We start from the raw sequence: 15,032 nt of genomic DNA, 5'->3' as shown, positions 1-15,032 counted from the left end.
TCTCAAGCTCATGCTCCCTTAGCTTACCAAACAAGGAAGTTGTTGTCATGGATGTTAAATCCTTTGACTCTGAAATAGCAATGACCTTTGGCTACCAAGACCTACCAAGACACTTCAAGATCTTTATGTTCAGCTCCTCCTTGTCAAAGTTCTTTCCAAGGCTCATTAAGTGGTTCACAATGTGGGAAAACCATTTATGCACATCAGAGATTGTCTCCCCTTTCTACATTCAGAATAACTCATACTCTTGGATGAGAGCATGCTTTCTTGCCCTTTTTACATCATTAGTTCCTTCATGTATGACCTCAAGGATGTCCCACAACTCTTTTGCTGAAGTGCATTGTGATACCCTGAAAAACTCATCACAACTCAAAGCAGAGGTTATAATATTTTTAGTAATCCAATCAAACTTTGCTTTCTTGTTATCAGCCTCAGTCCATTCAGATGAAGGCTTATCAACAAAGACATCATCATTTTTAACTTGGGGAATAAAAGGACCATTTTCAATTGCTTCCCAAATTCCTTTATCTGTGGAATGCATAAAAATCTTCATCCTAACTTTCCAAAACTGGTAATTCACACCACAAAACAATCGTGGTCTGTTTATAGAAGCACCTTCTCCAAAAGGTAGTTTATCAGCCATTAAAGTAGTTTTAGAAAAAAAAAACTGAACTTGAATATTTTTCAAGAACCTAGCTTTTGATGCCAATTGTTAGAATTAATGGCCTAAACAAGAGGGGATTGAATTGTTTGTCAAAAGATTTTCGAAAATATTGGAAAAGAATGAAGTTTTAACAACAATCAGAGAAGAAGTAATCAAGGAAGCTAATCAAATAAGATAATTGAAACTGTTTGCAGAATATCAATCGGTTGAAACTTTGTTTTAACCTGTTGTTTATGGCAACAACAATACAAAATCAAATCAAACATTTTATAAGAAGTGAGAGAGAGAGAGAGAAAGGGAGAGAGAGAGAGAGAGAGAGAGAGAGAGAGAGAGAGGGAGAGAGAGAGAGAGAGAGAAAGAGATTATAGAGCCAATTTATATTGGTGCACTCAACCCTGAGCTACATCCAGTTCTCAGAACAACCACTGGGTTTCCACTAGCAATCAATCACAAATTACTCACACTCAAAGCCATAAAAAGGTGTTCGTGAAACCACAAGAGCACTCACCTTCTTTTCCTTTCACACAACCTTAGTCAGAACACCCTCTAACCTTACAGGTTTACACACCTATTACAAGTTTAGAAAAGAACAATTACAAGAATCAGAAAGGAACATATTACACCTGGTAATTCAGGAATCACAGAGCTCCTAAGATCAGATCTTGAACCAATGCACAACTACTTAACAATCTTACAAAACTTTGATTTGAGTCTCTTCTCAAAAAACAATTTCAATCTCACTTTCTGTATTATTTTCAATACAAAGAGAAACCATATTTATAGCTTTTAAAACTAGCCGTTCTAAGCAGTCAATCATGATCCAAAAAAGTTTTAATTCAACTGAAAACAAATTTAACAGGTTTTTAAAAAGCTGTTAGGCAATGTGACAATCAACCGGTTGAAATGTCATTTTCACCCATTGAATTGGTTATGACAATTAGTCAACCAAGTCAAAAACAGTTTTGAAAATCTTCAATCAAGCTAAGTGTAAAACAACCAATTATATCGTGATTTCAACCGATTGTTTTTCTCTTTGCTTAGAATTTTTTTTTCTCTTTTAACATAGATTGATTTAGCTTTGTGCATAGGACAAAAATGATCTGTACAAGAATTCTAAACATCCTAGAACTATGTTCCAACCAAAACAGCAAAGCATCAACCCTTCAACACAGATTTGAATCATCAAAGCTTCCATGTTCTACAGGTGAGGCATAGGTACCGAAGCGTCGCTGAAGAGACATCTCACCATACGCCCAGAAAGAGTTGTCATTTCATTTATCCTTTTAAACGTTAAGAATGCATTTCTTTTCTTACTCTTCACGCAACCTTCATTTCTCAGTACTCGTGCGTTTTACGTACCTCCGTTTCACTAAAAAGTTCTCTCTTCGCACCTCTTCTTTCCAATCATCCATCACACCAAGTATTTTCCTTCCACCAATCTTTATCTCTGAATACGTACTCAACTTACCGATTGCATCGTCTGAGCTGGAATTTTCTTTTAATCCATTTTCTTTGCCTTAAATTGTGCTCGTATCTGGTTTGTGTTTGGGTTGTGTTCTAGATATAACTGCAATGAATTACAATGCCATGTACCCTTGGGTCAAAAAGGACCTCTTAAACGAAACCTCTTTCTATACTACCCATAAGCATATTAGGGATTTAAGAAAGAGTGGTTGCACCTTTGGTAAGAGGCACGATAGGTTTCTAAGAATAGTAGAGTGTAGGAAAGATGAGCCCGTATGTTGTGATGAATCCTCGGACCACGAGCGTCCATTCTGTTACTTTTATCCTACCTTTTTTAAGAAAGTCCTTTTGTGTCTTCCTTTGTCGATTTTTGAAAAATAATTGTTAACCGAGCTCAACATAGCTCCTGTCCAGCTACATCCATATAGCTGGGCATTCATTCATGCCTTTACTATTTGGTGTTCATAGCTCGGCATTTCGTCGACTGTGGAAGTTTTCCTATACTTCTTTGAGGCCAAGGATTCGGATCGCCAATTATGGGTATCCTTAAACGGTGCCCCTGGAAGAGCTTTGTTCACACTCTTCTAGTCTTCTTACAAAAATTTCAAGGGCAAGTTCCTAAAAATCTGAGCTACCAAAGGAGATCCGACCCTTCTAGACGGGTTTCCTTTATACTGGTCCCCTAAACCGAGATTCCAGAGTGCTCGACGCGTGGATGACTTGTCCCACAAGATCAAGGAGTATGCGAATTCTTGACGAACCTAAAGGTTGTTTTTTACACTTCCTTCCTTCTGAACAAAGAGTACCTTACTGGTGTTTTGTTTTGAAAGCCTATACTAGTACTCCTCATTTCCTACCTTTGGTAACATAAACTTCATTATTGTGTTTAACCACTTACTTTTTTCCTTTGCAAAAAGGATGTTGTTCGGCATCGAAAAATCGGAATGGCTGAACGTATTAGAAATATGAGAGCTGCTACCAACCTAAGCAAGGATTCTCCAACTCAAAAAAGGAAGGCCCTGATCGAAGTCTCTCCCATCCCATTTGATGAGGACGAGAACACCAATTTGGGCCTTATTTTTAAGAGAAAAAGACGAGAATTTGCTGCCCTGAACACTCCAACTCGGATGGTCGGTTTGCACTTCAATTCCTTTTCCTGCAAGTTCCATCATCTCCCCTACTCGCTCCACTCCTCAACCTTCACGAAATCCAGACTCGGATGGAACCTGCAGAAGACACTCCGACACTCAAGTCAGATTTAGTATTCGACACTTGGTATTCTGAGTACTGTGTAATGACGTACCTGATTCTTGGAATTTGTGCTATTTATATTACTTTAGTGGGCCTTTCTTACTGGTCTGGATTAGGGAGTTGGATAACATTGAGGAATACATTACCTAACTCTTAACGGTTAGTTAGCTTCACTAATCGTAGTGTCGATCGGTCCATTGATGGGACTGAGAGATGGCCTCGGTCGTGCGGACCTTACCGATACAGAATCAATTGGCTTTTATCAAAATTCATATAAGGTTTTAAAATATTTAACATATTATATTTTATATTATATTTAAAAGGTAATAAAGACAATAAAGATAATTTTGTATTTTTTATATAATAAAAATAAATTCTAGACATAATGTGGTTAAACTAAGTTTGAAATTTTAATTTTGATAAATTTATTTTTATTATTTTGATTTTAAACAATTATAATTTGAACACTAACATTGAAATATATGTGTGAATTTTATTTATTATAAATTCAATTATATTTATTTTTTTCTATTAATGTTTTCTAAAGTGTTGTCCACTTTTTAAATGGTAATTATGGATTAATTGTTTCCATCTTAAACTTTTGTATGAACCATCTATACAAAATTTAGAAAATTGTATTGAATATAAAACAACACATTAAATCCAAATGCAATAGAATATAATTGTGGTATAAACCATTTTAAAATAAAGTGAAAGTAAAATTGTAATTATTGTCATGACTTTAAACAACAGTTTTAAAATTGTTCTCTTCTTTTTATAAATAGTCATGTCTACCTATGAAAAATTGTTGTGTAAAGTTTAACTTACAATTTCTACATTTTCGATCACAGTTTTATGTTGATATTTGTCGTAGTGTGTAAAGGAGAGGAGTCTATGGTAAGAGATCAAACATGTAGACTTATAAGTCATATCTCACACTTTAGTCAATTCTTGAGTTAACCTTAACCTTTGTAGAACGTTTCAATGTTTGTTTTGCTATATCAATCTACTATGTTATTACGTGGAATAGAGGGTTGTTTTGTTAATTAATTAAAGAATGCATGTATGGTTTGAGGTTTACTGAGAGATGACGTAGCTATGATTTCTATAACTTTTCTAAGAGCCATGTATAGTGGAAGGATCAATATCATGAACATGCATCATGTGTAAGCTCTGGTCCCCCACAACCTAAGCTGATGTAGAAACAAGAGAGAAGCAAAGTGATAATGGCACTGTAGTGCTTTTCTCACCGCAAAGTATAAAATCCAACGAGGAAGACAAAAAGAAGTAGAAAGAAACAGAGAAAGCAGAGTTATCAGACATTGGCATTTCTCCTAGCACATCTTGTCCATGTCCCCTTCTCACTCCTGTTGGCATGTGATGAACTTGTAGCTCTTAGCCAAATCCTTTACCACTATCAATGGCCAACATTGGCCCAGCAAAACTTCGGGTTAGATTCCATGTGGCAATCACTCACTCACTCACTCACACTTGAGCCTCCAAGACCCATCACATGTTGGGCCCATTCCTTTAGGGACCATTTTATGTTTTTATCATGTCTTTTCACCACCACCAGAATGAACCTTTAAAGTGAAGTTAAACCAAAAGGGGTGCCTACAACTTAGACCTTCCCATTGGATCAGCTTGTAGAACAAGAATACTGAATATAGGAATACCATGCATGCCATTCATTCAAATATACCACATACTATATTACTTCTAGTTCTATCTCAGTCAGCAACAATGATTTTTTTATGCTTCTAGCAGTTTCAGTTTACCTTTGGGTGAAGCACATCTACCTTTTGTGCAGACAAGTTTGAGTTCGACACTGACATATTGATGTGCCTGTGGAAGTTGCCTGTCTTTTGGGGTTCCCTAGCATTTTCCATTATGATTGTCATTTATAATAATGAATCTCAATGTTAGAACCATAATTGCTGGTTACATCTCAGTATTAGGTGGTAGTAACTAATCTTGTATACTGCTCCCAACACACAACAATGCCTTCTACTTCATCTCTATGGCACTTTGCTGGCTACTAACTTTCTAAGCATACACTATTGTACTAACTGTTTTGCAACCTCCATTCATCACTCTCATCATACAAAACATCTTCCAACTAATCCCTTTTATCTCTATATGCTAAATATTGAGTGTATTTTATATTATCCACACATTATAAATACATCTACCTTTTTAGATACTTTCTTTATAAAAGAAGAAAAAGATTTTATCATAAGTTATATTGGGTTTGTAGTGTTAATCACACACATTTAAAGAACATTTCAAATTTCACTAATATTACTTTCTCTCCTCACATTAACTATGCAAAGATGATTTTAGAAAGAAAATAATATTATTATTAGAGACAAATTTAATACTTTCAACTAAATTAATAATTTTTTATGAGTATAAATTAGTTATAAACAAAAGTAATATTTGAAAACAGAGATAGTAAATGATAAGACTCAAAGACAAGAAATTGAATTGGATGTATTATCAAATTGGGTTATGTAGTTTGTTGGATGGACATGTCTCCATTGATATCATTACTCAAACTCACAATTGTACTGAGACAGAGAAACTGTAAATAATTTAGGCACCAGAAACTGATACTTTGTCATTCACAAACCTCAGTGTTGTAAGTGATGATAAGATAAATACATGAGGTGGGGTCTACAACATATATATGGTCCATAAATTAAAGAATAAACTCACAATGAGGCATAAGAACATGATAAGACATGGCCCTCAAGATGTTCAAAACATAGCTTCAAACAATGTTACAAGCTTTATTTTTTAAACACCTCACTTTGTTTATGCCTTTTATTTTTCTGACTACAAGTTAGTGCAAATTTCGAGCACCAAATCATCTTATACATTTGGAATTAAACCTTACCTTTTCTCACAAAATCTTTGTCTTCAACCTTGGTTCCATGCTTTATGTTTTCCTATTCTAGCTAGCTATTTTAAATTTCAAAAAACACACTTTAAAACAATATGAACTGGCGCCCAAACACCAGTACATCAAAAGAGGAACATTTCCTCATTAGCATTTACATTGAACATGAAGTATTGAATTCATTTTGTATGATCCAGGCATTTCTATCAAAAATGCAATTTGCTTTCACCAACCTTCTATGATTTTCTGTTCACATACTTGTAAAGGTCAACATAATTGCCAAGCCAACCCAATAAACTTAAAGATGAGGAACTCAGACCTCTTCTCATTAACTCTTAATATTCAAACAAATTCATTTAAATTTTAAACTATCTAAAATAAGAATTATAGTGAAGTTAGAAAATAATCTCTCACATTTACATGGGAATGTAACTTTTATACTTAACACATAAATAAAAAATTGGATTAATATAATAATGAAGTTTTTATGAGAATAAAATGTAAAGAATAATTTTCACTAACCTTCTAAAAATGAAAATGAATTTATTTTATAAAAAGAGTTAAGAATAAATATTCTTATTGTTTGTGGAGAATGAAAAAAAAAATCTGTAAAACAAACTCTACATATAAAAGAATTTAACATTATAACTTGCTTCATATACCTTCTCCATTTGTATGAAGGGATTTATAGTCTTATAATTATATTACTTTTACATTTTCCTCCAAGGTTGAGTTGCAATTAACTAAACGTATCTTTTCAATCTTATGAGGAAAATTCTAGATTTTCTATTTTTTTTAACTTTTTATAAATTCGTTACTAATTTCCCCACATTTTAGAACAAATTCGAAATACAAGCAGATATTGTAAACCTAAAAAGTAATTGATAAATATTTGAATCTCCATCTACTCATACAAGTTTATAGGACATAAATATATATTTATAATAATTCATGGGTGTTGTAGCTAAGCATCATTTGTCTCACGGTGAAAGTATTAAAGTTAGATGAATTAAAAGTTACTCTTCAATTATGATGCTTGACTTAGTTACATTTTTAACTAGAAAAAGTTAATATATTAACTATTAATTATAAGTTTTGATTTATGGATAAGAGTTTAATTCAACAGTCTTGAATTAAATATTTTTTGTTTACACGCAGATTTTATTTATTCGTATGTTATAGGTTTATGTTAAAAAGTTAACAATCTTACTTCTTTTTTATAAGGATTAGAGTATCTTCAAGTATTTTAAATTATTTTATTTAATTCTTACCATGTAATTAGGGGAAAAGAAATTGTTTCATATAAATGTCAATTTTTTTCTTGTGAAAGTGAATTAGATTAAAATGGGTGCTAGACAGGATTCTCAGGGCTCAGTGCTAAATGGTCGGAGCTCGGTGCATGGTGTAGGTAGGTCAGCTCAGTTGTTGGGCCGATAAAGTGGGTCATGTGTTATGCCCAGTTTTTGTTAGTAAACCCATAGAAACGTAATTAAAACAATATCTTGGTGCACTGATATAAGGTTATTAGTCAAGGGTATTTACGAACCTAGGTGTACGTGTAGTACATGTAATGGTTAGGTCATGTAAATATCTTTTAACCTAAATGTGAGTGTTCTAGGGCACCCGGTGGTTAAGTTGCATGCACAGTAAAAGATAACGTTGCACCATGGGTAAGGGTGCCACGTAAGCAGAATACTTCTTTGTGGTTGACGCCTAAGATGGTGCCCTGTTGGCAGGTAGTTGTTCTATTATTATTTTAAGCTCTCATTAGAGATAAGATTCCTTTTTATTGTAGCACCTTGAGAAAAAGTGTCCATAAACAGAATGTTTTCCTGTTACCTATGCTTTCAGTTGAGATTAGATTCTCATAGGAGAAAATTGTTATAAGAGATAAGTTATAAAAGGAGCTTGAGACCCTAGGTAAAGGTACGTTGTTTTTTTGGACCAAAACTAAATACTTTTTTGTTTTAGTAAGCTCTTACTGACTTGATCGGTTGTGTTTGATCAACAAGTAGGGCCCCCTCTGTTTCAAACGGAGCTACGTTATGTGCAACAAGACGTAAAACAGATTCTAGAAGAGGATCGGAGTTATAGCTTGTCACTAGAGCCAACCGACGAGAAAAAAAGAAAAATAAAATTCTAAACATAACATTTAAGTTACTACATTTTAAAATAAAAAAATTATATATTTATTAACTACTACTTTTGATGAGAAAGTAGTAGACTTAAGGTATGAATATAGCACATCATTCTTGAACCCCATTAGTTGTCAAACAAGTTGGCATAAGTCATAGTCATCCACCCATCACCAAGATATGTTTTGCTGTATGAGTTAATTATGAGTAGGTCTCATATAAGTAGTCAACTAATTGGGAACAACATACCATTAATAAGAGGAAGCTTCCCCTCAACTTAAATTTCCATTAAAACACAACCCTGTCAAATTATACCATTTCGCACTAATTATAATTGCCTAATTCTAACCATAGAGAATCTAAATCAACTAATATATATAGCAAAAGCAAACAAATTCTTCTACCTTAATAAAAAAAATTATTCCTTTAATATAATAAAAAAAATTTACTCACACATATTAAACAATTAGTTAGTAACATTTTTCATTAAAAAAAATACGTATTTTTTTTAAACTTCCGTTCTTTTCTTTCAACTTGAAATAAAAGTAATACATTAAAAAATAAACTTCAACTAAATTAAAAAAGTTTTAGCATTAATTAATCTCATTGAATTAGCCTAAATTTTATTCAGAATCGAAAAACAAAAAAAAACAAAAAATTGAAAGGCATAATCAATATTATTTATTTCATGCCTATTTCATATTTCTTTGTTCTCTTTCTTCACTATTTCACTATTTCACTCGTGCTAAACTCACTCCTAATGCAAAATACTATCTAAAAGTAATTACAGATTTATTCTTAATTACTCAAGAAAAAGGTAATTCTAGTTTCTTAATGTCCATATTAGATCTCCAAAAGTACTATTCTATCTCAAAATTATCGTGGTTTTAGTTTTTAAGCAGACCAATATTTTCACTTTTCAATGCTCAATGCTCAATGAAATGTTAAATTTATTATTTCTACTGTGATACCAAATAAATTACATGGATGTTGGAGTATATATAAAAGTAACATGCAATTATTGAGAGAGTAAGTTATTTCACTGCAATTATTTCAGTAAGTGACATATTTTTAGTGTTAATATTAATATGTACAAACAATCTGTAATAATTTTGAGAACTGGTATCTAAACATCCTGGAAAACTGAGAGAAATAGGTGATCTGACCATCAGGGATCCTGCTAAACCATTGTAGGGTTGTATTTGTAAAAGTGTCCATGAACATTTTACATCGGATGACATCCGTTCCTCCAGAGATAATCATCTGAGCGTTGAATGTTGTAAGGTGATTTTCAAGGTCCTCAACCCCCGTGAAAAAGGCGATTTTAGGTGTGATGTAATTAGCTGACACGGGCTCATCCATGATTTCTTTCGAGACTGGTTTTGGACTATCTCTCGCTGGCAAGTTTAGAGATCGCTCCCTGGTGGAACGTTGGTGCAGTCTTTTGTGTAATTCACTACAAAAAAATGTGTAAAAAGTGGCGGTTTTAATATGGCGGTTATTAATAACCGCCACAAATTTCAGTATAATACGTCATTTCATTAACCGCCGCAATTATCTTTCAAATTATGTCATTTTTAACTGTCATAATTTTCCTTCAGAATTGAAATTGTTTTATTCCTTTATTCCTATATTCACATTTTTATTTAAAAATCCTTCAGTTTTTCAATTGAAAATTATTTTTTTTTTGAAAACTTAAGAAAATAATTTTTTTTTGAATTTCTGGAAACCAGAGTGAACCTAACTCCTAACTCTTCACTCTCGTCTCTCTCTGCCTCACGAACCCTAGTGCTCTCTGCCTACTCACGAACCCTACCGCTCTCGGCCCCCACACGAACCCTAGCGCTCTCGGCCTCCACACGAACCCTAGCGCTTTCTACACGGAACCGATTTGAAGGTAATTAAATGCTCGCACGTTCTCTTATCAATGTCGACCATCAACTTCATTCATGTTTTGGATGTGCTTGCTTCGTAGATTTTTTTTTTAATGTTTCGTGCTTTGTTTGATGTTTTGAATGTTTCGTTCTATTTGTGTATCCGCATCTTTTTACTAGGTAGCTAAAGAGCAATTGAAGCAAGTTATCACAGAGGCGACAGGGGAGAAAGAGTTTCCTGACTCGAGTTCTGATTTTCGAGCAATTGAAGCAAGTTATCACAGAGACAGGTGAGAGAATTCTAAAACTCATTTTGAGTTCTAAGAAAATGCAATATCTCTTTCAAATGCAAAATTAGAGCAACCTAAAATTCCAAGGTATAATTCTGTGCTTGTATTCTCTGCTGGTAACTGGTGTTGTATGATGCACCTTCGACAGTGTGTGAATTGGATAAAAGAATCGTCATGACTAATATCTGCTAGTATCTCTAATTTTGTTAAAGTTTTTTTAAATTGTTCCTGCAACTTTTCAGTTAGGGTTTAAGTTTGATATTGTTTTTAGAGACTTTATTGTATATGTGAAATTCAGAATATAATAGTTCTTATAGGAATTGAGAAGAGACATGACTTTTTAACTTAGATAAAAAGGATATACAATTTATAACTGGTAAATTGATATATAATGGAAAGAATAAATAGATGATTAACGTTTTTTAATTTATCTTTATATTGGTACAAACTAAGATTTGAAACATGCATCATCATTAATGAAGAAGCCAGCAATAGAATTTAGTAAAGGAGTTTGATGTATGCCACTTCATCAACATTTGTAACTCGAAACAAACGAAATTCTAATTATATATATTGGCATGATAAACGATGGAGTCTTTTTGACAGTTCAAATCTGTGTAAAAGGCCAAAGTTGTTTAATATAATATTCACACACACTAAACTGCACTTATTTAATCCAATACGGATATTTATCTCATACGCAAGTCCTTTTTTATTGTTATATAAAAAACAGAAAACTTAACATTGTCTTTAGACATACTTATATAAAAAAAACATCATTTAGAACCATGATTAGTCATATTGACAGGGTAATGCAGTGCATTCCTTATACTTATGGTAGTTTGTCATTGTTAACTCTAGTTTTTTATATACTGCTTTGTCCTTTACATAGGTTTTATGCATTCAAGGCTTCCTTACGTGTCGCAAGCACGCTGAGCGCATCATTCTTCTTGTTGAGATGTTGCAGGTAACATGAATGTCAGCTCCTCCTGTGGTTTCTATGGTCATATAATTTATAGTCTGCCTGTGTTCTGTCTGGTTGTGATTGTACTTCCAGTTTCCCCAAACAAGACAATAGGTTGCCTAGAGTATGCTTCCTCAAACAACCTTGCAAACTGTACTGACTGAAAATATCTAATTATATGATGGAAACATGGGATCTTATTAGAAAGAATAAGGGTTCTCTCTCAAATATAGTGCCCAATTTGTAGACCTTTGACAGTTTGAGCTCCAATGGCCAAAGGCTCCAATGAACTTTAAGAGTAGCTTGTAAATAAGCCTCCTTTGGTTGGTGCATAAATTGGCTTACTAGACTCAACTTTATGTTTGGATCAATTGGAGTACTAACTGGCTTGCAGGTTATCTTCCATATTTATTTAAGTCAATAATAAATATTTAGGTCTTCCTTATCTCAATTTTTGTGGCAAGGCATTGACTTAGGATTTATTGCTTCTTTTTCATCCCCAATTACTATAATATCATTAACATACATCAGTAATATTGTTTCTCCCCCCGAAACTGAAATGTTTGAAAATCCTTCAGTTTTTCACTTGAAAAATGATTTTTTTTTGAAAACTTAAGAAAATAATTTTTAAAGAAGTCAAGTCAAGGGATTTTATTAAGTCCTTACTAAAAGATTATATAAAAGTGAGTTTATATTTTAATTTTTTATTTTTCTATTTAATTCTCATTTCTCAAAAATTTAAAATCATTGTTTTAATGTGCTGAGATTATTTTTAAGAATTCAGTTTTCACAACTCTTTTTAGAATTCAGTTTTCACTATGATGCCCATAACTTGTCCCTCTTGATGCTTTGGTGATGGTGACTATGCTCTCCTGATTGAGTGACTATTCTGATTTGCTATATTCTGTGGGAATATAGCAACGTGGGAAGCTTATGAAGGTACTACTAGGATTATAATATTTTAAGCACCAAAAAAATAGCTAAGTTTTGTTTACAGAATAACTTTTTTTGAGTCAGTACAGTGTTCTGAAATTGATAGAGCAATACACAAAGCAATAAACAATCCTCACAATTTTAAGATGCAATTTTGAACTTCTAAATTTTAGGACTACTACATATCCTCTGGTATTGTTGTCGGATTGGTTTTCAATGACTTGGAAGGTTGTGACATATATACCCTAGAAAATAAATTTTGACATGTTATGCTATGATGTCTGATTATAAACTGTTTATAAACAAAGGCTAATGAGTAATGACATCCCTATTGAGTTACATTTATCTGCATAAATAATCTTCTCTGTATACCTTATAGTTTCAGTTCCAATGTGTAATAGTTTTATATGGGCCAAACTGTATAGATCCTTTCTATGGTCCAATACAATATTCTGGTCCCTCACTTCAACATTTTATGTTCTGTTTGCAGTTGCAACTACATTCATTATGATGTGACTTCATCATTCCCCCACCTTGGGCATTCAGGCATAGTTGAAGCTGCACGAGAGCTTTTTATGCAGATTGAAGGAAATCCTGAAAGGCTTGGTAAGAAATACTTTAGGTTTTTTAAACTTTTTTCTTTTTATTAAGAAGAAATGGTACAGATCTGTACCATTTGATTAAGAAGGCAGTTTCAATTAGGAAGCATCTGGAGAGGAACAGAAAGACTAGCTCCTACCTATTTGGAAGTAGTAAGTGCCTTCAAACCCTTCACCTATTTGTTGCACTGATCACCATTTTGATTAATGATTGCTTTGATTTGAATTGATCTGCTAGTACATGCTTGCAGCAATTGATTATTAAAACACTGTTTAAGATTATTATAGTATTATTATAGTCAAAACTTGTGTTTGAAACATCAATACTGACCTAAAGTTGAGAAAAATATCATAAAACCAGCAGAGATTTGAACAACTCTGCGACTTCCAACACGGGTTAGACCAAGGAGTTCCACATTTTCCCTAGAATAACCAACCATTAAAGCTCATCAAGCTATCATAGAAAGATATAATCATATAAGGTCGTATGCAGGGATCAACTAGTATTAGTGATTCCTAAAGGGCAACTTACACAGATACAGTGGAACCTGTTCCAGTTCCATAGAGACCATCAAGCAAGATACCAATCCCCTTTAATAAACAAAAATAAGCTCTTAGAGACATTTATAACTATTATTACTGTAATTAACTAGGGATTTGTTTGACCATGTGGTGGCACGAAACAATCTTGTAAGGTAAAGATGATTTAGGTTTCAAAGCTTCATTAAGTTCGTAAAGTTGTGCTTTATGACTGCAAGATCATGATGATGCAGAGTAACCGTATGAGTGGGAAAAAGAAGCAGAGTAACAGTACTTATGGTAGTTTGTCATTTCTTCCAGATTCTATGGATTATAATGTACATTTGAATATTTATTGATTTATTTAAGTTGGATGTCACTTGTTTGGAATATTCTTACCCTACTCTTTTAATACAAGCTATCAATATAGTGTGTAAGGTGATTATTGTATTTTATGCACTAATCTGAATCATTTTGTGAATCAGGACTTCTTTGGATAATTAGGAGTCATAGGACAAAAATTGCTCTTGAGGCAGCACCCAAAAGGGTACGTTCAAAGACAAATTACTCACCAATTATATCAGATTTTATAAATTAATGTATTTTGAATATTGCTTAATACAATTCATATAGTTTATTATATGTTGTTTATATAGTTTATTATTTTATTTTAGATTGAGTGAGTTGTATTAAATCTTTTAGTTAACCTAATTCATAACATCTAATACTTTTACAATTGTTTTTATGTTTTATCATATTAATATTAATTATTTGTATATCATATTCTTAACATGTTGCCAATACTAAAGAAGATCCAATTGGTATCATATTTGGTAAGGAGCATCCGGGTCGAGTTAGAGGGTTATCATATGGAGCTTGTCCCCGCCTTGCTTTCAAAGGATCCACAACAAGGCTAAGTGGTATGAACCATGTTTCCTCTAGTTCAACTTCATCAAATGTGGAGGACAAGATAACTCAAATGGAAAATGAGCTTGCAACTGTGAAAAATCAAATGAACACTTTGCTTGCTTATATTGCTTCAAGAAAAGACGTTCCAGAACATTTTGTTGCAATAACAGCTAATTTGGTTCATGCATCCACCAATGAGGTATTAATATATTTAAATATTTATTGGTGTCTTTTATTTTATAATTATAAACATACAAATTCATTAACTTAAAATTATTTATTTCAGGCATCAGATTATGGAAGTGGTGCTCCATCACCTAATCAAGTAATAGGATCAAGTGCCGGAAGCAAAACTGATTAGAGATGTGTGTTTTAATTTTAAACTTGATTAGGGATGTATGAACTTTTGAACAACTATGTGTTGTAATTTTAAACTTGATTAGGGATGTATAAACTTTTTATGTGTTTTAAACTTTTGAACATTATTATGTGTGCTTTAACTTTCAATTACATATAAACATTTGAACA

The 15,032-nt window shown here is 32.9% G+C and overlaps 2 protein-coding genes across 2 annotated transcripts; one reads left to right on the top strand and one right to left on the bottom strand.

Annotated features, from left to right (window-relative positions):
• Positions 1–229: 229 nt before the first annotated feature.
• Positions 230–643, bottom strand: LOC137838748 (uncharacterized). Its single transcript, XM_068647975.1, has one exon. The coding sequence runs from the start codon at positions 641–643 to the stop codon at positions 230–232; it is 414 nt and encodes a 137-aa protein (XP_068504076.1).
• A 2,429-nt stretch (positions 644–3,072) lies between these two features.
• On the top strand, positions 3,073–15,032 carry LOC137838747 (uncharacterized). The gene is made up of 9 exons (XM_068647974.1): positions 3,073–3,258; positions 10,287–10,313; positions 10,471–10,580; positions 11,473–11,547; positions 12,968–13,083; positions 13,170–13,229; positions 14,081–14,142; positions 14,405–14,703; positions 14,791–15,032. Exons 1-8 carry the CDS (start codon positions 3,073–3,075, stop codon positions 14,510–14,512), a joined length of 744 nt encoding a protein of 247 aa, XP_068504075.1. The 3' UTR covers positions 14,513–14,703; positions 14,791–15,032.

Source organism: Phaseolus vulgaris, chromosome 4 (genome assembly GCF_000499845.2).
Source record: "Phaseolus vulgaris cultivar G19833 chromosome 4, P. vulgaris v2.0, whole genome shotgun sequence".
NCBI classification, from domain to species: Eukaryota; Viridiplantae; Streptophyta; class Magnoliopsida; order Fabales; family Fabaceae; genus Phaseolus; species Phaseolus vulgaris.
This window is presented reverse-complemented; position numbering and strand designations above follow the sequence as displayed.